Raw genomic sequence first — 24,853 nt, 5'->3', positions numbered from 1 at the left:
CTGCTTTGAGTTTTATATTGCTATCAAAAAGTAAACACCATGTTTTTTTTTACATTACTTGTGTTTTTTCCATGTCACAAAGGTATTACTTTAAAAAACATTCATTTGACACAGCATTTTGTTTATATGTTATTGTGTATATTTAATTCCTATACGACATATTTTTGCTGAAACTCTTCATGGATCTGTCCTGCTACAGCATCTACATGTACTTATAAATGTACATGACTTTAAAAAAATAAATAAACAATACCTCCCTCTATCAAAATGTAAAAATAGAGATAAAGGCATCGGAGCTCCTGCCTCGAAAGAAAAAAATGTTTGCCTTGGTGCCCTAAATTATGAGCCCTCCTTTAAGGCAACACTTGCCTTGACCTTAAAAAGTAAAAATTCGAGGCCTGCTTTTATGCCACATGAAGTGGGTTCGATTCTCGGCAACGTCAGTTCTCCATTGATCCATCCATTTTCTACCGCTTGTCCCTTTTGGAGTCGTGGGGGGGTGCTGGAGCCTATCTCAGCTGCACTCGGTCGGAAGGCGGGGTCAGGGGTGCCGAAAAGGGGGGGTAAAGGAGACGGATTCTGGGGGCCCATGATGGAGGGGGGCCCAGAGAGGCCCCTAATGATGATGACATTATAATACAGAAAAAATAATGGGGGCCCTGTAAAGATTATTTTCATGGGGCCCAAAATCCCTAGCGGCGCCCCTGGGCGGGGTACACAGTTCTCGAATGTGTTAGTCACTGTAAACATTATGTTTACTAAAGTAAAGCATTATGTATTTATTCTTTTAACCAGCCACCAGAAAATCAATAGCTGGATGATAGATTGTATTTGTAAAAATGTCTTTTATTAAATGCAAAATGGTCTTAACCTGTTGCTAACTTTGACACAAAGAATAGTGAGGTGTGTTTTTTGCCAAGTCGTGAAAACGAATAAGGTTAGTGCTGGTAATGGACTCTAACACAGTTATTAATACGCCGTCAATCCTTATCATGCAGCTATTTGACAAAATAATCTCAATAACACACTGTCAAGTTATGTTTTGTTCATTTGTTTTATCCCCTAACTTGAAAAGGGTTTGGATTTTTCGACCAGGGGTTACACTGGGACTTCACTCTTTGGTTGAATCCAATGATGAGACAAATCTCTGCTTATCCTTTTATTTTGGACTTGATTGTCTCTTTTTTTTCATTGAATAGTTTGTAAGGTGAAAAACCTTTGGAAAAGGTTGACAAATACAAAAGCAATTAGGGACCAATATAAACAAATTACAATAAACCATTTTTTAAAGTAAGTGTTTCCAAAAGTACATATACATGACCTTTAACATTTAACAACATTTTTGCAATTAAAATAAATTCAACATATCAAATCAAAACATCAAAATAATATAAGTCATCTCACCGTCAGCCACCCTGGTCTCTGTAAACAGTTAGGCACTACTGCATTTGGCAAATTCTCCTTCAGCAGTGTTTGTTGGCCTGAAGTCTGAGCTGGACTGCAGACTTAAAAAGGAGTGGATTTGATTGCTTCAGGTGAGAGCCTTCCTGATTACTGATGGTCTTCAGCTGTTGGGAAATGTTGTGTGTAATTCCAGTTCTGTCCTCTGGGGGGAAATGGGAGCCAAACTGACATTTGGACATGAGGCCCTTCTGTTTGGGTGAAGGCTTTGGCCTTGTGTAAAGTTTGCCAAAACACACACACACACACCATTTAGATGGCGTAGTACATCAAAGTCCACACTTTTTCCACTGAGGGCCACACACTGAAAAATTAAAGTACGTGGACCCCGACTTAAACAAGTTGAAAAACGTATTCGCGTGTTACCATTTAGTGGTCAATTGTACGGAAAATGTACTGAACTGTGCAATCTACTAATAAAAGTTTCAATCAATCAATCAATCAATAGATAGGTTTTGTCAAGAAAAAAAAAGAATCACTTAAAACCAAAAAAAAACAAAAAACTAAATCTCCTCTGTTCTGTACATCATTGTCCAAGTTACATTATATTGTCATCTTCCTCTTTGTGCCATTTCCTCAAGGTGACAGAAAAATATACAACCTGCCATATCATATCATTACCAAGTTGGCAAAAAACAAACACACAATACAATACATATACAACACATAAAAACATATTTTATCATACTTTGCTAATTTAACTAGCAAAACCATTCAGTCAAACATTTACTGTGATTCATTGTCATTTCCAAGAGCCACCATAACAGACGCTACAATTCAGTGCATCACACATTATGTGGTCAGGCTACAGGTCATTAAAAATGGTACATTTGACCAGCAGGTGGTCTTGTGCCGAAGCATGCATTGAAGCTTCGAGAAATTCTCGAACCAATTGGCTCAAGTAGTTCAGTGCACCATGAGGCTTCCTCTGACCATCACTACAAAGTACTATACAAAATATAAACAGGCAAGATTCCCTAAATAGTCACCCTTTGAAGCAAGTATATCCAGCTGCGGTACCGGATGACCACTTCCTGTAGGTAGCCGTACATGCCACTCGACGCCAGCAACAGGCGCTGTTGCAACACATCTGTCATGATTTATTACAGCATAATGGATGTTTGTTTTCTACAAAGGCAGCACGGTGGTATTTGGGGTTAGTGCATGTGCCTCACAATACCAAGGTCGTGGGTTCGATCGCCGGGCTCGGGGGTCTTTCTGTGTGGAGTTTGTTTGTTCTCCCCATGACTGTGTGGGTTAAAGTTAAAGTTAAAGTACCAATGATTGTCACACACACATTAGGTGTGGTGAAATTAGTCCTCTGCATTTGACCCATCACCTTGATCCCCTGGGAGGTGAGGGGAGCAATGGGCAGCAGCGGTGCCGCGCCCGGGAATCATTTTTGGTGATTTAACCCCCAATTCCAACCCTTGATGCTGAGTTCCCTCCGGGTACTCCGGCTTCCTCCCACCACCAAAGACATGCACCTGGGGATATGTTTATTTGCAACACTAAATTGGCCCTAGTGTTTTGGCCCTGCCATGAGGTGGCGACTTGTCCAGGGTGTACTCTGCCTTCTGCCCGAATGCAGCTGAGATAGGATCCAGCAACCCCCGCGACCCTGAAAGGGACAAGCGGTAGAAATGGATGGATGGATGTTTTCTACAATGTTAAATATGTATAGATGTGTAGATAAGATATATAGATATATTAGCAGATATATAGATACATATAGATAAATATATATGTGTATATGTATATATATATGTATATATATATATATGTATATATATATATATATATATATATATATATATATATATATATATATATATATATATATATATATATATATATATATATATATATATATATATATATATATATATATATATATCTTCTTGTAAGACAATTGCTGACATTAAACAATGTTTCAAAGCATTACGCGCAAAATACAAAATGTGTCAAATGTCTTCTTTAATAAATCCAAATTGTAACATTCATAAACCTTTATTTAAATTCAAACAGATGAGGTGCTCATTCAAATTTGCTGTTTACATTTCTGGCAACAGAGTAAAAGAGTATTTGCACAACAAATAAATTACCTGGATAGAGTAGAACTAGAATCACGGTGGAATAACATTGAGTGGGACTAAATTAATGTTCAAAACAGATAAATGCGCCTGTTCTTGTGTTGACACTTTAAACACGCTTGTATAAAAAAGTATATTATAACTAAAATGACGGTTTTAGTTCAATGAAGGATCACAGATGTCTGGAACCTGCCTGCTCATATTCGGTCATCATCAATCAAAAAAGAATGCCCGCCACCAGGTACAAGATATGTGTTTGAAATTATTTAAGCCTTTGTAAGAGTTGGTCATTTCTATTGTATTAATTGTGAAGGACTTTTGTTGATCAAAAGTTGATGTGCTAAAACCGTTTTCTTCTTTAGAAGTTACTTACAATATTAACTGTTATTTTGTGCATGCACATAACAAATATTAATAAAGTGTTTGGATGTATTCATTCATTAAAACATTCTTGGTTGCCAAAATGGGATTCAAAATAACATTTTGATATTGACACATCTCATCTGTGCACACATTACTAGAATAACCTTAGGAAATGCACAGATGACATGTGTCAATATCAAAATACTATTTTGAATCACTAAGATGTCGTTTGGGGTTTAGAAGGTACTTCATCACATAACCGGTACAGTATCATTGACAAATGCATGTCAAGTTGATCAACAGATTGTATTATTCTGCAGTGCAATAACAGTACTGAAATGAAGGCTAAAAGGACATTAATGGCAGCCTTAAACATATATTTTTAAAAAAAGTAAATAAATAGTTACTTTTCACAGTAACGCATTACTTTTTCGGTGTTAGTAACTGAGTTACTTTTGAAATAAAGTAACTAGTAACTGTAACTAGTTACTGGTTTTCAGTAACTAACCCAACACTGGTTGTGCCACACACTACACTACCAATAACTCGAAAGAAAGCTTATACACTTAAATGTCTCACTCGTCATTCAAATTTAACAATAATAAGTCTTACCAGTAGACCTGAACCCTTGTTTTAACTAAAAATGTACTTAATTTTGAAGAACAGAAACTTAAAGGGGAACATCACTGTTTCCCAAGAAGTGGTAAACAATGTAACTAATGGGAGTCATCTATTCCCCTTTTTAAAGCCTTCTAAAAAAAATCTAAAAACCACCAAGAATACCCTATTTACATATCATGACCTGAATATTAGGGCAGCACGATATTGCAGTGTTTAGCGCTTGTGCCTCACAGTGATAAGACCCTGGGTTCGATTCGTCTTTCTGTATAGAGCAGGGGTCACCAACCTTTTTGAAACCAAGAGCTACTTCTTGGGTACTGATTAATGCGAAGGGCTACCAGTTTGATACACACTTAGATAAATTGCCAGAAATAGCCAATTTGCTCGATTTACCTTTAACTCTGTTATTATTAATAATTAATGATATTTATCTTTGTGGAAACACTGATCATCTTAATGATTCCTCACAATAAATATATATAGAAACAGATAAATATCAATATGCAACACTTTATTTTTATATTTTCTCTAAGTGCACATTTTTCAAATTGAACATTTTCAAATGATCACTTCTAAGACAGTCTTGTGAAATCACAATATCCCATTTTAACTAGCTAGCCACTAACATTTTTTAACAAATCATGAATTACTTTGCACCATGTTTGTACAAATAATAACTCATGTAAAATACAAAAGTAAACTCTCAAATTTTTAAATCATGTTACACTTTGAACTGGACACCAAATCTGTTATCTGTTTCTTTGTCAGTTAGTGGGAAGCCTGGCATTGCATGCTGTTAACTAGTGTGTTGTACTCTGGTGTGTAACTTGACACTGCAACTCTGAGTGAGTCTTGCAGATGTGCATCAGTGAGGCGTGTTCTGTGTTTGTTCTTGATGAATTTCATGTCAGAAAAGGCTGATTCACAAAGATAAGATTTTTCCTCATTGTTTGCGGAACCTTCTTAATCTTTTGGACATATTTTCACAGCAATCTGGCCTTAAGCTTAATTATGATGAATGTAAAATGTTAAGGATCGGAAATCTAAAGGGAACGTCCTTTCGAATGGAATGCAAAGTGCCTGTTTTGTGGACAGATGGACCAGTTAACATACTTGGTGTTGTTGTCCCAGAAAATCTGGAAGATCTAGGCTCAGTAAATTATGATAATCGACTAAGAAAGCTGGACAAAATTATGCAATTATGGAAAGGGAAATCCCTAACCTTGTATGGTAAAAAGTCTATTGCCAACTCGTTAATTATTCCTCAATTTATTTATTTGTTTTTGTCATTACCAGCTCCATCACAAAACTTTTTTAAGATTTATGAGCGGAGGGTCTTCGATTTTGTCTGGAACGGCAAACCAGAAAAGATTAAAAGAAAGGTTTTGTACAAAGAGTATGAATATGGGGGCCTGAAACTTCTCAACCTTGAAGCTATGTGTCTGTCTTTAAAAGCATCAATTGTTCCAAAGATATATTTAAACATTGAGTGGTACACAAATGTCCTTTTGGACGAAAAACATGTACTGTATCAAAAGAAATTGTATCCTTTTTTACAAGAGATCCCCTCCCATTTTTCTTATGTAGAGAGTCTGCTGGGAAACATGGCGGGGTTCACAAAGGAAACAATCCACTCATAGTGGTGTTTTCAATTTTATGTGCCAGAAAAAAGAGACGATATTTTGCAGCAGATAATATGGATGAACTCTAATATTGTAATAGATGGAAAGCCTTTCTTTTGGAAAAATATGTTTGAAAGAGGAATCATTTTTGTCAATGATCTTATCAATGAGAATGGTAAAATGCTGAAGTATGATGAATTTAGAACTATGTATGGTGATGCTTGCTCAAGCTTTTCATTTTATCAACTAACTGGAGTAATTGGGAAAAGATGGAAACAAATAATTAATTATGGAACTACTAAATTATTAATTTGTAAACCTCTAATAAGAAATTCTAGTTGGCAAAAAGGAACTAAAATAAATAGAAAAATATATAATTTTTATTTAATAAAGAAATCTTTGAAGGCTGCCTCATACAACACATATGGAAAATGGGAGGACTTTTTTGACTGCCCGTTGCCATGGGATGCCATATTCAAACTAATCTATAAAACTACTATCGATGTGCAAAATCGTTATTTTCAAATTAAAATTATTTATAACTTCTTGCCCACAGGGAAAATGTTAAAATGATGGAATATGACAGAGTCAGATGATTGCCGATTTTGTTGTCAGGAGTCTAAATCCACCCTGCATTTGTTTTGGTATTGTCATATTGTGTCTTTGTTTTGGGTGGAAGTTGAAAAAATGTGTTTAAGGATTGGTTTGTTTAAGAAGCTTAATGTGGTTTCTGTTATTTTAGGAGAGTTCATTGACAATCATGATTTAGTCAATTTAATTACAGTACTCTGTAAAATGTTTATTTTTAAGGCCAAAAACAGATATTCACTTAGTATTACTCTCTTTAAAACAGTTATTCAGTATTTTCTAACTTAAGAAAGTTACATGGTTGAAAACGATAATGATGCCAAAAAACATTAAAAAAAAGATGAGAAGTCCTCAAAGGCTTATTTTGAAAGTATAATTATGTTTATAGATTATATGATATCTGTTGTTGTGTTCCCTAATTTGAGTGACCTGGACATAATCTGGACTGTACATAAATGCTTATTTTGAAAATTTAATTTTGTTTATAAATTATATACAATCTGTTGTGTTCCCTAATTGTTTTCTGTGTACATGAATGAAGGTGTGTGTTGCTGAGTCCGACTTGGACATTATCTGGACTGGACCTGGTTTTAAAAACCCTTTAAACAAATCTAATTTCATTGACAACCTGGTCTGTTGAAGATAAGGCCGTTTTTAAAAAAATAAAATAAAATAAGATAAATAAATAAAAAACATTTTCTTGGATAAAAAAGAAAGTAAAACAATATAAAAATAATTACATAAAAAATAGTAATTAATGAAAATGTTAGTGGACCAGCAGCCTATACAATTATGTGTGCCCTTGCAGATGTGTTGTCTATGTTGTGGGAACCAGAATATTGGTAGCAGAAAGAAATAACCCCTTTTGTGTGAGTGGGTGTGGATGAGTGTGCATGGAGGGAGGTTGTTTGGGTTGATGTACTGATTGAAAGTGTATCTTGTGTTTTTTCTATGTAGATTTAATTTAAAAAAAAAAAAATTTAAACAAATGTATTTATTTATTTATTTATTTATTTTTTTTAATTTTTGATTTTTTTTTTTTTTTAATTTTTTTTTTTTTTTTTTAGAACAGGCCCGCGGGCGACTCATCCTTACGGGTGACCTGGTGCCCGCGGGCACCGCGTTGGTGACCCCTGGTGTAGAGTTTGCATGTCCTCCCCGTGACTGTGTGGGTTCCCTCCGGGTAATCCGGCTTCCTCCCACCTCCAAAGACATGCACCTGGGGATAGGTTGATTGGCAACACTAAATTGGCCCTAGTGTGTGAATGTGAGTGTGAATGTTGTCTGTCTATCTGTGTTGGCCCTGTGATGAGGTGGCGACCCAAGAGGGATAAGCGGTAGAAAATGGATGGATGGACCTGAATATTAACTAAATATTAGCAACATTGTCATTCTTGCCAACCTTGAGACCTCTGTATTCTTAAAGTTAAAGTACCAATGATTGTCACACACACACTAGGTGTGGCAAAATTATTCTCTGCATTTGACCCATCACCCTTGATCACCCCCTGGGGGGTGAGGGGAGCAGTGGGCAGCAGCGGTGGCCACGCCCGGGAATCATTTTTGGTGATTTAACCCCCAATTCCAACCCTTGATGCTGAGTGCCAAGCAGGGAGGTAATGGGTCCCATTTTTATAGTCTTTGGTATGACTCGGCCGGGGTTTGAACTCACAACCTACCGATCTCAGGGCGGACAGTAGAATTCACTGAAATTCAAGTATTTCTTATTCATACTGTATATTATATATATAAATAAAATAAATACTTGACTTTCAGTGAATTCTAGCTATATATATATATATATATATATATATATATATATATATATATATATATATATATATATATATATATATATGTGTGTATTTTATTATATATATATATATATATATATATATATATATATATATATATATATATATATATATATATATATATATATATATATATATATATATATATATATATATATATATACATATAAATAAAAAGAAATACTTGAATTTCAGTGTTCATTTATTTACACATATACACACACATAACACTCCTCTACTCATTGTTGTATTTGAAAGTGCAATGCTTTGCAGCCAGTAGCACAGCCTTTGAAGGAGCATGGGTATTGGCAGTGTAATATTCTGGGTTGGAGTCAATAACCAGGCGAGGTGATGAAGTTACGTCTCTTTACTTCATACTTCAGAGCCGACTCCCACACTTGCCGTCAGGATGCGCAATACAACGTAAACCGTTGGCCAACCAAAAAGTAACCGCAGAACACTATACCCAACATTCACCAGGAGATGGCAACAAACAACTTAGATCACTCTATTACAGGCAGCATCTGTGACATTTAATTTGCAGGAAAGGAGTGAGTTTAAGGTTGAATTGTCCATCCTCGTTCTATTCTCTGTCACTCGTCGTCGCCATGACTGTCTCTTCTTCGTTCTTCTGCTTCTTCTCCTTCTTGTTGTGTGTGCAGTTGTGCACTCGCCAAAAGCAGTAGATGTTATAACGTGACTGGGCCGGCACGTTGTTTATATGAAGGAAAAGCGGACGTGATGACAGGCTGTCCTCACTCAGGTCCGCACAGACCTGGAGGGGCGTGCCTTGAGTCCGGCTGGAAATCGGGAGAAATTCGGGAGAATGGTTGTCCCGGGAGATTTTCGGGAGAGGCACTGAAATTCGGGAGTCTCCCGGAAAATTCGGGAGGGTTGGCAAGTATGAACATTGTTATTATAAGAGCTGATGCTGATGAACCACTTTTAGCAACACCGCGCATCGATCACCAAGAAGTAACTTATGCAGCTATTAACTTAATGAACTGCTGCTGCATCGCTTCTGGGTTAATCGGGGAACACAAGTCTTGTGATGAAAGATATAAAAAGCCCATCAGTTGGCATCCCAGTGAGAGCAGATGTACAGTGAGAGATTATTTGATCATGTTCACACATTATGAATTTCTTGTTTAGCACTCAGCAATAATGCTACATGATGCTCAGGGCCGGCCCGTGACATAGGCCATATAGGCAAATGCTAAGGGCGCCGTCCATCAGGGGGAGCCACGCCAGTGCCACAAATGTTGGAGGAAAAAAAAAAAAAAAAAAAGTTGGTACTATTATTTCTAAATACAAAAAATAATCCCACATTAATTAAAATGCAAAGTAAAGCCTAGTTAATAGAAATATTATTTGTTACAACATTACGCCCCCTTCTTCACCACAACGGATCGATACAGCGTCCGCATTACTGAAGACGCCGCACCGATCCGCCTGTCGACCTCACGATCCACTCTTCCCCCACTCGTGAACAAGACTCCTAGGTACTTGAACTCCTCCACTTGGGGCAGAGTCTCCTCCCCAACCCGGAGATGGCACTCCACCCTTTTCCGGGCGAGAACCATGGACTCGGACTTGGAGGTGCTGATTTTCATCCCAGTCGCTTCACACTCGGCTGCGAACCGATCCAGCGAGAGCTGAAGATCCTGGCCGGATGAAGCCATCAGGACCACATCATCCGCAAAAAGCAGAGACCTAATCCTGCAGCCACCAAACCGGATCCCCTCAACGCCTTGACTGCACCTAGAAATTCTGTCCATAAAAGTTATGAACAGAATCGGTGAGAAAGGGCAGCCTTGGCGGAGTCCAACCCTCACTGAAAACGTGTCCGACTTACTGCCGGCAATGCGGACCTAGCTCTGACACTGATCGTACAGGGAGCGGACCGCCACAATCAGACAGTCCGATACCCCATACTCTCTGAGCACTCCCCACAGGACCTCCCGAGGGACACGGTCGAATGCCTTCTCCAAGTCCACAAAACACATGTAGACTGGTTGGGCAAACTCCCATGCACCCTCAAGGATCCTGCCGAGAGTATAGAGCTGGTCCACAGTTCCACGACCAGGACGAAAACCACACTGTTCCTCCTGAGTCCGAGGTTCGACTATCCAGCGTAGCCTCCTCTCCAGTACACCCGAATAAACCTTACCGGGAAGGCTGAGGAGTGTGATCCCACGATAGTTGGAACACACCCTCCGGTTCCCCTTCTTAAAGAGAGGAACCACCACCCCGGTCTGCCAATCCAGAGGTACCACCCCCGATGTCCATGCGATGCTGCAGAGTCTTGTCAACCAAGACAGCTTTGTGTTTCAGTATATTTGGATCTTCTTATCACTCGACTTCAAAAACTTGTAGCTTATGGGGTGCAGAATGTAAAGGTTTAGTCACATTTTCTAGCATATACATTTCTCAGATTTAACTCACTTTTGTCACATTTAACCCACTTCTCACATTGAGCTAATTTTCATCACATCCATCCATCCATCCATTTTCTACCGCTTGTCCCTTTCGGGGTCGCAGGGGGTGCTTGAGCCTATCTCAGCTGCATTCGGGCGGAAGGCGGGGTACACCCTGGACAAGTCGCCACCTCATCACAGGGCCAACACAGATAGACAGACAACATTCACACTCACATTCACTCCCTAGGGCCAGTTTAGTGTTGCTGGAGTAAGAATGCCTCAGTGTAAGAAGTAATTCCATTCGTTGTCAAACCCGGAAGTGAAGCGATCAGTTGTTTGAGCGTCTAATTGTCTTTACGCAACACAAAATATGGAAGTTTATTGGCATTACTTGTCAGGTTTCTTTCTTCTGCAGTAAGACAGATGTAGGACTCGGGTGTTGTGCGCTGAGATGCAGAGATGTGGGCGCAGATTTGCGGCTGAGAGGCCTCGGATTGATGGAATATTGACATCCTATAAATATTCATCTTCATCTAGCGCTAACATTAAAATTTGGATTTAGGATTTAGATTTAAGATTTAGACTAAAGATTTAAGTTTGGATTTAACATTTAGCGCTCACATTTAGATTTAAGATTTACAGTTAAAATTTTGATTTTACACTTAGCGCTCACATATAGATTTAAGATTTAGATGTAACATTTAGATTTCAATTCAAGATTTAGATTTAACATTTATATTTAGATTTATCATTTAGGTTTAGATTTAACATTTAGATTTATCATTACTAAATTGGCCCTAGTGTGTGAATGGGAGTGTGAATGTTGTCTGTCTATCTGTGTTGGCCCTGTGATGAGGTGGAGACTTGTCCAGGGTGTACACCGCCTTCCGCCCGAATGCAGCTGAGATAGGTATCCAGCACCCCCTCGCGACCCCGAAAGGGACAAGCGGTAGAAAATGGATGGATGGATGGATTTAGATTTAAGATTTAGGCTAAAATATAATATTTAAATTTATATACAAGATTTAGATTTAAACATTTAGTTTTAGATTTAAGATTTACATTCAACATTTCGATATAACATTTCAAGTCAACATTTAATTTAAATTTAAATTTGATGAAAATTAGCTCAATGTAAGAAAAGTGTGTTGAATCTGAGAAAAGTGAGCTAAATGTGACACATACTGTATATCTGCTAGAAGAGTGTGACTTAACTTTTATATTCAACACTCCATAGTAGCTCATCCTTATATCCAGGCTAAAAAATTTAAGGTCCTGAATTATCATTTGTCCTGAAGCAGTCTCATGAAGTCTGCCATTATTTGCAGTTATTATTGATGAAGGAAATAGCGAAAGTTCTCTCTGAATAGCTCTCTGAAATTACCATGCCGCCGTAATACTTAAAATGACCAAAATCCAGTAAATGTTACATATTATTATGAATGTGCCTGTTATTAAATTATATACTGTACATACTAACAGCATACATATAAAACATTGATGGATGTTTTTGGATGTTTTTTTTAGAGCACGTTATATGCGAAATAGAGCAAATCCCATTACCTCCATTGTTAGCCACCTATTGCTAGCTTTTATTTACGATTTAGAGTGCATTAAAAAAAAAAAAAAAAAGGATCTTGTCTCAAATAAGGATTGTGAATGATGGGCAAAATTCCCCCCAAAAAGTGCAGTTCCCCTTTAAACCTCTAACTTACAGTAAATGTACAGTTACAGGTTAAACTTGACACTCAGACCACATGTTATCATAATTGACTTACATACTTGCAAAAACATACACTTAGACCATACTTGCTAGATTACTTAAAATTAATTCACAGCTCAAAAATGTGACGCTTGAGAAGAGGTTGTGGCTGTTTGCCTAAGCCCAAAATAACATTTGCAGGGAGTTGCTTCAATTGCCAATGTTTAACTGTTTATTACTTTTTATACAGTTTAATAAGTATTAAAATATTTTATCTCAGAATATATGAACTCTTTCTTTTTTTCCCCTGCGTATTTTAAGAAAAAAAAAAAAACAGACATTTTTACTTTTGTCAGTTTTATTTTTATACAACAAAAGAGAAGTGTCATTGTGAATTGGAGGTGGTTCACAAAAAATTCCAACATTATTACTTTCATTACGTGTACAGTACAGTGGAATCTTGATTCACGAACGCCTCTATTTGCGTCCTTTTCGGTTTATAAACGTTAATCAACATCGAGCCAAAAATTTCACTTTTGATATGGTTTACTTGCTTTTTTTTGGTGACTTTTTATTTATTTATTTTTTTGCATCTGATCAAGCCCTGTGACTTTCTTCTTCTTTTTTAAGTGTGAACGGTGGAGAGGTCCTCGGGAAGTGATCTCGTGATCACTTCCTGAGGATCTTTGATGCAGAGGAATTTTTCATCCATCTTAGGGACGGCGTGGCGAAGTTGGTAGAGTGGCTGTGCCAGCAATCGGAGTGTTGCTGGTTACTGGGGTTCAATTCCCACCTTCTACCTTCCTAGTCACGTCCGTTGTGTCCTTGGGCAAGACACTTCACCCTTTGCCTCTGATGGCCGCTGGTTAGCGCCTTGCATGGCAGCTCCTGCCATCAGTGTGTGAATGTGTGTGTGAATGGGTAAATGTGGAAATACTGTCAAAGCGCTTTGAGTACCTTGAAGGTAGAAAAGCGCTATACAAGTACAACCCATTTATTTATTATCTTGCTATGGTCTGGATTGCATGCTGATCCTGAGCCAGAGCAGGATGGATATATACAATATATTTTTCTAATAATGTCTACACTGTAAACCTTGAGTTGTTAAAGTCCAAGTGCACCTCTCTCCTCAAGTGTGCATGTGAGTGTGTATGAGTGGATGTGTGTATGTATGAAGGGTCTGCGTGAGCAAAGTATGACTGTCAAATGTGATTTTAACTGTAAAATTCCATAAAATATATATTTTTTTATTTCATCCATTTTGTGTGGCGCTGGAAGCCCTATAGGTCTGCCATTTTGATGACCATACTTCCTGGCCACTTCTACGGCCATTTTGAAGAGGCGAGTCCCCCTATGTCACTTTCTGTTTGCATCCTGTACACACCGGCTTCGAGGCTAGCGGCACTTCTGACGAGTTTATTTCCACAATCGACGTACCTTGCGTCGATCAGAGCAGTGTGAGCCTGTCTTGGAGATCACTTTGTGTGATCAGAAACTCTCACAGTGGGGGTAGCTATACAACCACTGAGCTAGGATTTTAGCTCATAATTTTGCTTGCGGCACCTTAACTTTGAGGATTTTATCAGCGGAGGGAGCTTTGTTCTGCAGCAACTCTTTAATTGTGATGAGATCGAAAAAGATGCCACAGCGAACCTTCATTACAGCGAAGGAGAAGGCACTACCTGGACACAAGCCGACGGTGGATCGCCTCACGCGGCTACTTCGTGCTAACGCTAGCGCCGACTACGTGAAACCACGGCTCGTTTATTACTCCGAAACTCTCAGAGTGTTCAATAATGCCTCAAATATTCCCAGACACAAGGTAAAGTGATTTTCCTTTTTTTACTTTTGAGCGCACCGACGAGATGTGTGTGTTGTGTGTTGTGTGTTGTGTGTGTGTGTGTGTGTGTGTGTGTGTGTGTCATACTTATCAACCCTCCCGATTTTACCGGGAGACTCCCGAATTTCAGTGCCCCTCCCGAAAATCTCCCGGGGCAACCATTCTCCTGAATGTCTCCCGATTTCCACCCGGACAACAATATTGGGGGGCGTGCCTTAAAGGCACTGCATTTAGCGTCCTCCACAACCTGTCGTCACGTCCGCTTTTCCTCCATACAAACAGCGTGTCGGCCCAGTCACATATTATACGCGGCTTTTACACACACAAGTGGACGCAAGGCATACTTGGTCAACAGCCATACAGGTCACACTAAGGGTGGTCGTATAAACAACTTTAACACTGTTACAAATATGCGCCACATTATGAACCCACACCAAACAAGAAAAACAAACACATTTCGGGAGAAATTCCGCACCGTAACACAACATAAACACAACAGATGAAATACCCAGAACCCTTTGCAGCACTAACTCTTCCGGGACGCTACTATATACACCCCCGCTACCAGTACCAGTCCAAAAATGTGACTGGTACTGTACATCATGTGACGTAATTGAAAAAAGGAGTGAACTTTTTTTTTTCCAGCTTCTTTCTATAGCCAGGGATGGGAAAAAAATGAAGCCGCTCAAGAGATAATGAAAAAAACAACAACAAACAAAAGAGGAACATGTATGTAAAAGGTTTTATAGTATAATGTAAAAATAAATTATACATCAATCATGTCATAATATGATAACGGCAAAAGTTGATGTCAAAAGCAGCTAAAACGTTAATTAAAACTTTCACTCATGTTGTTGTCATAAAATCGTAGGTTGTCTGATTTGAGTGCCATTCTTAATTGATTCCAGAAAATTGGCTGAGCATGTGGGTTTTTGGGCCAAGATAACACTGACTTTCTGCACAACCTTTTCCTCAGTTGAAGATACTTCAGTTTGGGAAACATCTCATCCAACAGCACGAGCACCGCTACATCCACCTACAGTGAAATCAGAAATAAGTTTTGTTGTGAGAAAAGTGTTAATTTGTAAGATATCAGTTTGCATATTAAATAGTTCAAATAAAACCTTTTCATCCAGAAGTCGCTGTTGAACCATGAAGAATGCCTGTCGGGTGACACCATTCACGGTCTCATGATTAGTAACACTGCTGGACAGCACAAATACTGTCTTCACACTGTTATGGACAGCATTGTGTAGATTTTCAATGCATGACAGTCCAGGTATCCAATCCCTTTCTTCCAAACAGAGACAGAACCTTCTGGGACCTTCGCACTCCAGGTGGACTAATAGCTCCTTGTACACCCAGTCTCTCATTGCCAGGTTAATAGTGTTAAAAACCACAAACGCATCATAGCGGTGTTTGGAATCATTATCTGGCAGCTTGGAGTACCCTTTGATTCCTGCCCAAAACACATGCAAGCAATACCACAAATCCCAACCATAGAGATGCTTAAGTAAGGGCAGGAGAGTAAGTACTACAGTAAAGAAGGAACAAACAAGAAACGGTACACTGCCATATATGTCCTGGCATGAACGCTGGTCTATAGACCATATGTTCTTACCCAGTTTGGATTCCGGGTATTGACATCGTACAGATGTGGTGAGATAAGGAATCTGTACAGGAGTGGTAACCAAGTATTCTGCAAACCAGGAGGTTTCACAGTCACATCTAAAAGGATTACCATGCAGAGTGAGATATTTAAGAGCACTGCCATTTTTAAATGGGGTGGGAAAAAACTGTCTGCTCAACTCTTTAATCTGATTGTAGCTGAGGAACAGGTATTGCAAGGATTTGGCTTTACTGAAAAAATCCTGGGGAATCGCCTTTAATTTGTTGTGACTGAGGTCTAAAAAATTAAATTGGTCTGGAAATTCAACACCTATATAAGGCAAAAAGTACATGGAGTTCTGACTCAAGTCGAGGTGCGTTAAATTGCTGAGTGCAGAAATGTTCCGCCATGGAAAAAGGTGTAGCTTATTTTGACTGATATTGAGGTACTGGATACTTCTTGGAAGACTGCACAACACATCAAATGGAATGTTTTTCAGCTTGTTTTTGGAGATGTCCAAAAGGAGGAGACTTGTAAGGTTTTGGAAAAACCTAGTGTATCTGTTGTTATCAGACTCCCACATTATGAAAAGTTTATTTCCATTAAAGTAGAGGTACTTAAGAGAGTCGCTATTTAGCTCCTTATCTATTCGCATCCCAATGGCATTGTTCGCCAAACTCAGCACTTCCAACATTTTCAGATTGGAAAGAAACTCAAGGTGATGACCCATGCCCTCCATTTTGAAATAAAACTGATTATTACTTAGGTCTAGTACCCTTAGAGTGTTTTTAATGTCCATAAAGGCATCTTTGTAATAGAGATCAAGTCTATTATGAGACAAATTCAGGACTATCATTTTTTTCAGTCTCGTAAACTGCTTGCCTTTCAATGGCAGGTTCATGTAATTGAGAGACAAGTCTAAACAAGAAACATTTTCCATGCCGATGAAGAGTGAATCATTTAAATACACAATGTCATTTTGGGAAAGATCTAAAGTCAGCCTGTTGCTACAAAACTCAGTTATAAAGTCCTCTAGAAATTTAAATCTAAATTCTTTTTTCTCCAACATTTCTGGCATTCTTAACTGATTGGATTCCATCATGTCTCTTCCAGAAGAGATGTCTTGAGATAATAGGGTCAGGGCTGGCTCATTATATTCATATTTATACAAGTTCTGGCTCTGACAACCTTGCTCTGACAAGCTCTCACATGAGGGATATACCCAGCATTGGGATAAATTCAGCATGTTTTGGGAGAGGTCAATATATACGAGAGAAGGCATTTGTCTCAAAGCTGTGAAATTAAAATAATCAATAAAGTTCATTCTCAATTCCAGCCTCTTTAGGAGTTTAAATTCTGACAGCAGGCACAGACTGTCTGATAGAAATGAACGGAAAAAATTCCCACTCAGTTTAAGTTCTTGTAGATTAGACATGCTGGTAATATACGGTGAGAGAGTCATATTTGAAAACGTATGCAATGGTTCATTGTTATAGAAGAAGTTGATTGAAGTGAGGTGAGTCAGATCTGTGAAGAACGTACCATTACGTATGGGATATGACAGGAAGTTGTCAGAAAGATCTAACTCTTTCAAATTGTTCAAAGGTCTGAAAAGGCCTTCAGGAATTGTTGTCAGAGAGTTTCCCCTCAAAGAGAGGTATGTGATGGAGCTATTCTTTACATCGAATGACAGTGGATTTAGTTGTAATGGCTTATTTTGTGGGCAAGGAAAGCAGGGCCTGGATGTATGGTCACAGCGCTGGCAATTCCACGCTAGATTTAAATGTCTAAGGCTTGTCAGATTAGCGAATGCACCTTTCAAAATCTCTGTGATTGTATTTAGTCTTAAATCCAGGAACTCAAGTGAAGCTGGCAGTCCTTTAGGGACAGCTGTTAAATTATTTTGTGCCAAGTCAAGAGTTTTGAGTTGAGTAAGCTGTTTGAAAACCTCCTCACTGATTCTGGCAGAGTGGTTGCAGGGATTTGCATAAAAACAGTTATTGGCGAGTAAGAGCTCTTGTAGGTGTGGAGTCTTTAAAGGCTCACTAATGTTAAAGATTTGATTGCTTTTTAGATCAAGAACAATAAGGCTTCTGGGTAAATGGGGTATAGAGGTGAGGCTGTTTCCTGACACATTTAGATATTGCAGATTATCCAGGCTCGCTAAGGCATTTTCTGAGATCTTCACGTCACAAGAGTCATGTTTTGAGATCCTCTGGTAAGGCAGTGGGCAATTACCCATCATGTTCAGAGTTTGAAGGTTTGGGATATCCAAAAAATCTTGTGACCGCACTCGTTGTATTCCAGTATAACTGATATTGATTGAGATAACATTAGTAGATGTGATTCTGGGGACATAAATCAGTGGTATGTTGCTGCAGTCCACTGTAGTGGAGTTCACATCAGAGTCACATGGGAGCAAAGTGACATTGATGGTAATCACACATAGAACAAGCTGACTGAAGATGAGGAGATTCCGCGGGACCTGAAAAATGAAATCAAATTCAGGGGGTTATTAAATGTTCCGTAAATGTACTCGGGATTTTCGTTTTTCTATACGTTTTAAAGGCCTACTGAAAGCCACTACTACCGACCACGCAGTCTGATAGTTTATATATCAATGATGAAATCTTAACATTGCAACACATGCCAATACGGCCGGGTTAACTTATAAAGTGACATTTAAAATTTCCTGGGAAATATCCGGCTGAAACGTCGCGGTATGATGACGTATGCGCGTGACGAAGTCAGAGTAACGGAAGTTATGGTACCCCGTAGAATCCTATACAAAAAGCTCTGTTTTCATTTCATAATTCCACAGTATTCTGGACATCTTTTGCAATTTTTTTAATGAACAATGAAGGCTGCAAAGAAGACAGTTGTAGGTGGGATCTGTGTATTAGCAGCGGACACAACCAGGTGGACTTTGTAGCCGCGCTAGCCGCGCTAGCCACGCTAGCTGGGCTAGCCGCGCTAGCCGGGCTAGCCGCCGACCTCACCTTGACTTCCTACGTCTCCGGGCCGCCAAACGCATCGGGTGAAGTCCTTCGTCCTTCTGCCGATCGCTGGAACGCAGGTGAGCACGGGTGTTGATGAGCAAATGAGGGCTGGCTGGCGTAGGTGGAGAGCTAATGTTTTTAGCATAGCTCTGTGCGGTCCGGTTGCTAAGTTAGCTTCAATGGCGTCGTTAGCACAGCATTGTTAACCTTCGCCAGCCTGGAAAGCATTAACCGTGTATTTACTTGTCCACGGTTTAATAGTATTGTTGATTTTCTGTCTATCCTTCCAGTCAGGGGTTTATTTCTTTTGTTTCTATATGCAGTTAAAGCAAGATGCTATCACGTTAGCTCGTAGCTAAAGCATTTCGCCGATGTATTGTCATGGAGATAAAAGGCACTGAATGTCCATTTCGCGTTCTCGACTCTCATTTTCAAGAGGATATAGTATCCGAGGTGGTTTAAAATACAAATCCGTCATCCAAAATATAAAAAGGAGAGTGTGGAATCCAATGAGCCAGCTTGTACCTAAGTTACGGTCAGAGCGAAAAAAGATACGTCCATCACTGCCTCTCAAGTCCTTCACTGTAACGTTCCTCATCTACGAATCTTTCATCCTCGCTCAAATTAATGGGGTAATCATCACTTTCTCGGTCCGAATCTCTCTCGCTCCATTGTAAACAATGGAGAATTGTGAGGAATCCTAGCTCCTGTGACGTCACGCTACTTCCGGTACAGGCAAGGCTTTTTTTTATCAGCGAGCAAAAGTTGCGAACTTTATCGTCGATTTTCTCTACTAAATCCTTTCAGCAAAATAATGGCAATATCGCGAAATGATCAAGTATGACACATAGAATGGATCTGCTATTCCCGTTTAAATTAAAAAAAATCATTTCAGTAGGCCTTTAAATGACTCATTATACAAATATCGTACCTTTTTTTATCAGGAGTAATACATGCATTAAGATAGAACCGGACAAGGCGATGTGCCAATGTTCAAATTGACAAGATAGATGATTTGAGCCATTATTTTACAGCCTCAGCCATTCTTTTACAACCGTGCACTGGCAAAATTGGCAATACATGTAAGGTGAGGACCCGTCAAACTGGCACCATTACACTGCAATTCCATTTGTTTATGCCATTTAGTACAGGGATCGTTTTGACTCGTGGGCCATGTTGGGTTAAAAACAATAGCATCAGTCGGCATCCCGATGAGAGCAGACATTGTGCAGTAAGTGATTGTTTTATTATGGTCATAGTTTGTATTACTTGTTAAGCACTTAACAACAGTGCTACATAATGATTTGCGTTTCAGTATAGTTGGATCTGCATATCACCCAGCTTCTAAAACTTGTAGCTCATCCTCCATATATTCAGGCTAAAAATGTAAGGTTCTGGATCCTCATTTGTCCCAAAGTAGTAGTAGTAGTCTGTCATGAAATCTGCCATGATTAGCAAAAACAGCAAAAGTTGTGATGCGCTCTGTGAAATTAATGCGCCGTAATGCTTAAAATGACCAAAATGACACCACACACACACACAAATACATACACGACAACCCTTTTTTTCGCCACACAGTTTAGCGCCGATTGTAGGATTTGCAATATTATCAGGAAATGATCAGAGAAAACAACACATTGATACCTCATCAGCATATGAAGTACAAACAATAAAACAATGGATATTAAGAGTATGTAAACCATGACTAACTGTTTTACTTCCCGGACGACCCCCTTTTATGTGTTGTACTGAATCAGAAATATGAAGCAGGTAAAATGCATCAAACATGTCTAAGTGTGGAGAGAGGGTTGTGCATTTTACCCATCATGCTCTGTAGTGGATTGAAATGGGTGTGATTTTGAATTGTGCATGGTGCATAGACATTTTCATAATGTCCGCATAGTTCAGTGGACAGGTTGTGTCTTATGCGGGAGGTACTGTATTTTTAAATGTTACTTTTTTAATGTTTTTAAATGTAAAGCACTTTATGCTACATTTTATGTATGAAAAGTGCTATACAGATTTGATTGATTGATTGATGCACCACAAACAATAACTTTCTGTGTTGGTTTTGGATTATTTCGACCATGGTTGTCTGAAAGGTTGTCTGAATTGGTACATATAAAGTATATTGAAGCTATGCACTGTGTCAAGGTGAATGCCCATGGTTAAAAACTAACATTGAAAACATCCAATTCATAGCTGCACATTTGGGGTTAGTTGTTCAACTTAAATGATGTCGAAAAATGTACTTGGGACATAACACAAGTTAGACTGTGGACGCTGGGGAACACTTCTTTTCTTAATTACCGTAATTTTTCGGACTATAAGTCGCTCCGGAGTATACGTCGCACCGGCCGAAAATGCACAATAAAGAAGGAAAAAAACGTATATACGTCGCACTGGAGTATAAGTCGCATTTTTGGGGGAAATTTACTTGATAAAATCCAACACCAAGAATAGACATTTGAAAGACAATTTAAAATAAATAAAGAATAGTGAGCAACGGGCTGAATAAGTGTACGTTATATGACGCATAAATAACCAACTGAGAACGTGCCTGGTATGTTAACGTAACATAGTATGGTAAGAGTCATTCAAAAATAACTATAACATATAGAACATGCTATACGTTTACCAAACAATCTGTCACTCCCGATCGCTAAATCCGATGAAATCTTCCTCCCCGGTGTCGCCTCTAGTATGTTCTTTCTTTTCTGCTGCTCGATTGCCGTTCTCTGCTGCATATTTTACTACGTCCTGCTTGTAATCTGCAGTATATGATTTCCTTTTCGGTGCCATTTTTGTTCAGTCCTTCTCAGTTTTTATAAGTTACCGCCAATGTTGATGTGATCCATATTAATAGCTACGGCAGTAGCATATAGCATATAGCAGTTAGCATCCCATAGCCCACAATGCACTTCTGCCATGACCCTCCCCCGCCAAATTCTTATTGGTTGACGTGTGAGTGACGATTGCTGCCATTTGCTTGGTCTCTTACGCGAATAAGATAAATAATATTATTTGATATTTTACGGTAATGTGTTAATAATTTCACACATAAGTCGCTCCGGAGCATATGTCGCACCCACGGCCAAACTATGAAAAAAACTGCCACTTATAATCCGAAAAATACGGTACTGTATCTCTCATGCGGTGTCATGCTGCCTGAAAAAGCTTTCCTTTTCAATAATAAGGAATAAACCACAACAACAAAAGTTATTATAGCTTGTGTCAATGTGTTTAGGACTCTACAGTCTGCTTGACTTCTGTTTTGCGGAAACTTGAACAGCAGAACAGCGAAGAGCGCAGACCTCCGCCAGGCCCCACAGTATCTCCCTATAGCAGGGGTCCCCAAACTTTTTGACTCCGGGGCCGCATTGGGGTAAAACAATTTGGCTGGGGGCCGCGCGCTATATATATATATATATATATATATATATATATATATATATATATATATATATATATATATATATATATATATATATATATATATATATATATATATATATATATATATATATATATATATATATATATACACACACACACATTTACATATTATATATATATATATATATATATTATATGTAAATGTGTGTGTATGTATATATGTATATGTAAATGTGTATATATGTGTGTGTATATATGTATATGTATATGTCCATGTATGTATATATGTATATATATATGTATATATGAGATCGGTGGGTTGTGAGTTCAAACCCCGGCCGAGTCATACCAAAGACTAGAAAAATGGGACCCGTTACCTCCCTGCTTGGCACTCAGCATCAAGGGTTGGAATTGGGGGTTAAATCACAAAAAATTATTCCCGGGCGCGGCCACCGCTGCTGCCCACTGCTCCCCTCACCTCCCAGGGGGTGATCAAGGGGATGGGTCAAATGCAGAGGACAAATTTCACCACACCTAGTGTGTGTGTGACAATCATTGGTACTTTAACTTTAACTTAATATGTGTATATATATAAATATATGTATATGTGTCTATATGTGCGTGTATATATATATATATATATATATATATATATATATATATATATATATATATATATATATATATATATATATATATATATATATGTGTGTGTATGTATATATATATATATATATATATATATATATATATATATATATATATATATATATATATATATATATATATACATATATGTGTGTATATATATATATGTATATATATATATATATATACATATATATATATATATATATATATATATATATATATATATATATATATATATATATATATACATATATATATATATATATATATATATATATATATATATATATATATATATATATATATATATATATATATATATATATATATATATATATATAGATATACATGTATTCATACATATATATTCCTCGCGCACAAATTGACTTAAAGAGCGCACTTGCTGCATGTCACGTTATCGATGGTAAAATGCATTTTTAGACAATATGATTTGCCTGAGTGGCTAGGAGACGGTAGAAAATGGACTAGTAAGGACAAATTAAAATAATAATAATAATTTAAAAAAAATAAATGAAACATTTTTATTTTATTTTTTTTTAACTTGGGACTTCCCGCGGCCGGATTTTGGACGCTGGGGGGCCGTATCCGGCCCGCGGGCCGTAGTTTGGGGACCCCCGCCCTATAGTAAAGAATCCTTGAAAGGAATTCTGAACCCATACGGTGATCCAGGTCAAAATGTATCACCTCCTTATCCTTATCCCATCTCTGACATTCCCTGAAAGTTTGATAAAATACGGCCATAAGCACATTTGTTCTGAATGAAATGTATGAGTGAACACTCTCAGACATCGAATATGCAGCCTCATAAGGTAAACTTAAGGTAACATCGTTGATATTATCCAGCTCTACGCCAAAATCTTAATCACTTGTTTCTTTAACCCATTTCTGACAGTACCTGAAAGTGTCATCAAAATCGGCAAACCCATTTTTGAGTTAGGTTTGTGCTTTTTTCTTTACTGTATTTTCATACTTATATGTACTGTACGTCATTCTCTCCTTGGCTGATAATGCACATTTATCATATACAATTATGATATACAGTGCATAGTTATTCATTCTTTGTCATTAAAACTGGAGGTACACCTACCTGCAAAAGGTCACATAATCATTTCTGGGCTACCATTTTCTAATGGCTGCTTCCAGCCATTTTACCAAACTCACAGTCTCCCCAGACCTCAATTAAATACAAAATAAACTAAATTCTGCAAACTGCATGATACTCTCATGCCAATATGGACCAATAATTGACATACAGTACATATTGTAGCATTGAAGATTTTCTGAAGGCAACTGATGGCCCGAATCAATATTAGTCAGATGCACATAATCTGGTAACTGGTGAAAATGAATTGTTTAAGTGAAATCATTTGAAACTATATCTTTTTTCTTTCACTGATCATTCTCCCTGATAAGGTGCTACTCCATTCTTGTTTGCAAACTTATTTTTGTTGAACTATGGTCATATTAGGTTTTTGCGTCAGGATTTAATGTATGTTAACCTCTACACATTTTAACATTGGCAGAGCAGGGAGATTGACAAAGGGACAGATAAAAACAAAATGTTGTTACATACCTTAACTGACCCTGCAGGGATTTCTTTTTTAGGAGCCATCTGAAATAGCATCAAGTCATTGTGCTATGAGAAGAAACAGG

At 38.0% G+C, this 24,853-nt stretch overlaps 1 protein-coding gene across 1 annotated transcript; it reads right to left on the bottom strand.

Annotated features, from left to right (window-relative positions):
• Nucleotides 1-15,325: 15,325 nt before the first annotated feature.
• tlr9 (toll-like receptor 9) lies at nt 15,326-24,853 on the bottom strand. The gene is made up of 3 exons (XM_062052100.1): nt 24,774-24,853; nt 15,649-18,618; nt 15,326-15,560 (listed from the first exon to the last, which is right to left on the bottom strand). Exons 1-3 carry the CDS (start codon nt 24,822-24,824, stop codon nt 15,354-15,356), a joined length of 3,228 nt encoding a protein of 1,075 aa, XP_061908084.1. The 5' UTR covers nt 24,825-24,853; the 3' UTR covers nt 15,326-15,353.

This window comes from Entelurus aequoreus, linkage group LG07 (genome assembly GCF_033978785.1).
Source record: "Entelurus aequoreus isolate RoL-2023_Sb linkage group LG07, RoL_Eaeq_v1.1, whole genome shotgun sequence".
NCBI lineage: Eukaryota > Metazoa > Chordata > Actinopteri > Syngnathiformes > Syngnathidae > Entelurus > Entelurus aequoreus.
Note: the sequence above shows the minus strand (reverse complement) of the source record. Positions and strands in the feature narration are given on the sequence as shown.

Bases quoted from the DNA above. Each gene is read 5' to 3' on its own strand.
- tlr9 (XM_062052100.1), bottom strand. From the start codon at position 24,824: ATGCTATTTCAGATGGCTCCTAAAAAAGAAATCCCTGCAGGGTCAGTT. The intron at 18,619-24,773 runs GTATGTAACAAC...TTCATTTTTCAG, and splicing joins TCCCTGCAGGGTCAGTTAAG to GTCCCGCGGAATCTCCTCAT. The intron at 15,561-15,648 runs GTTTTATTTGAA...ATTTCACTGTAG, and splicing joins AGCGACTTCTGGATGAAAAG to GTGGATGTAGCGGTGCTCGT.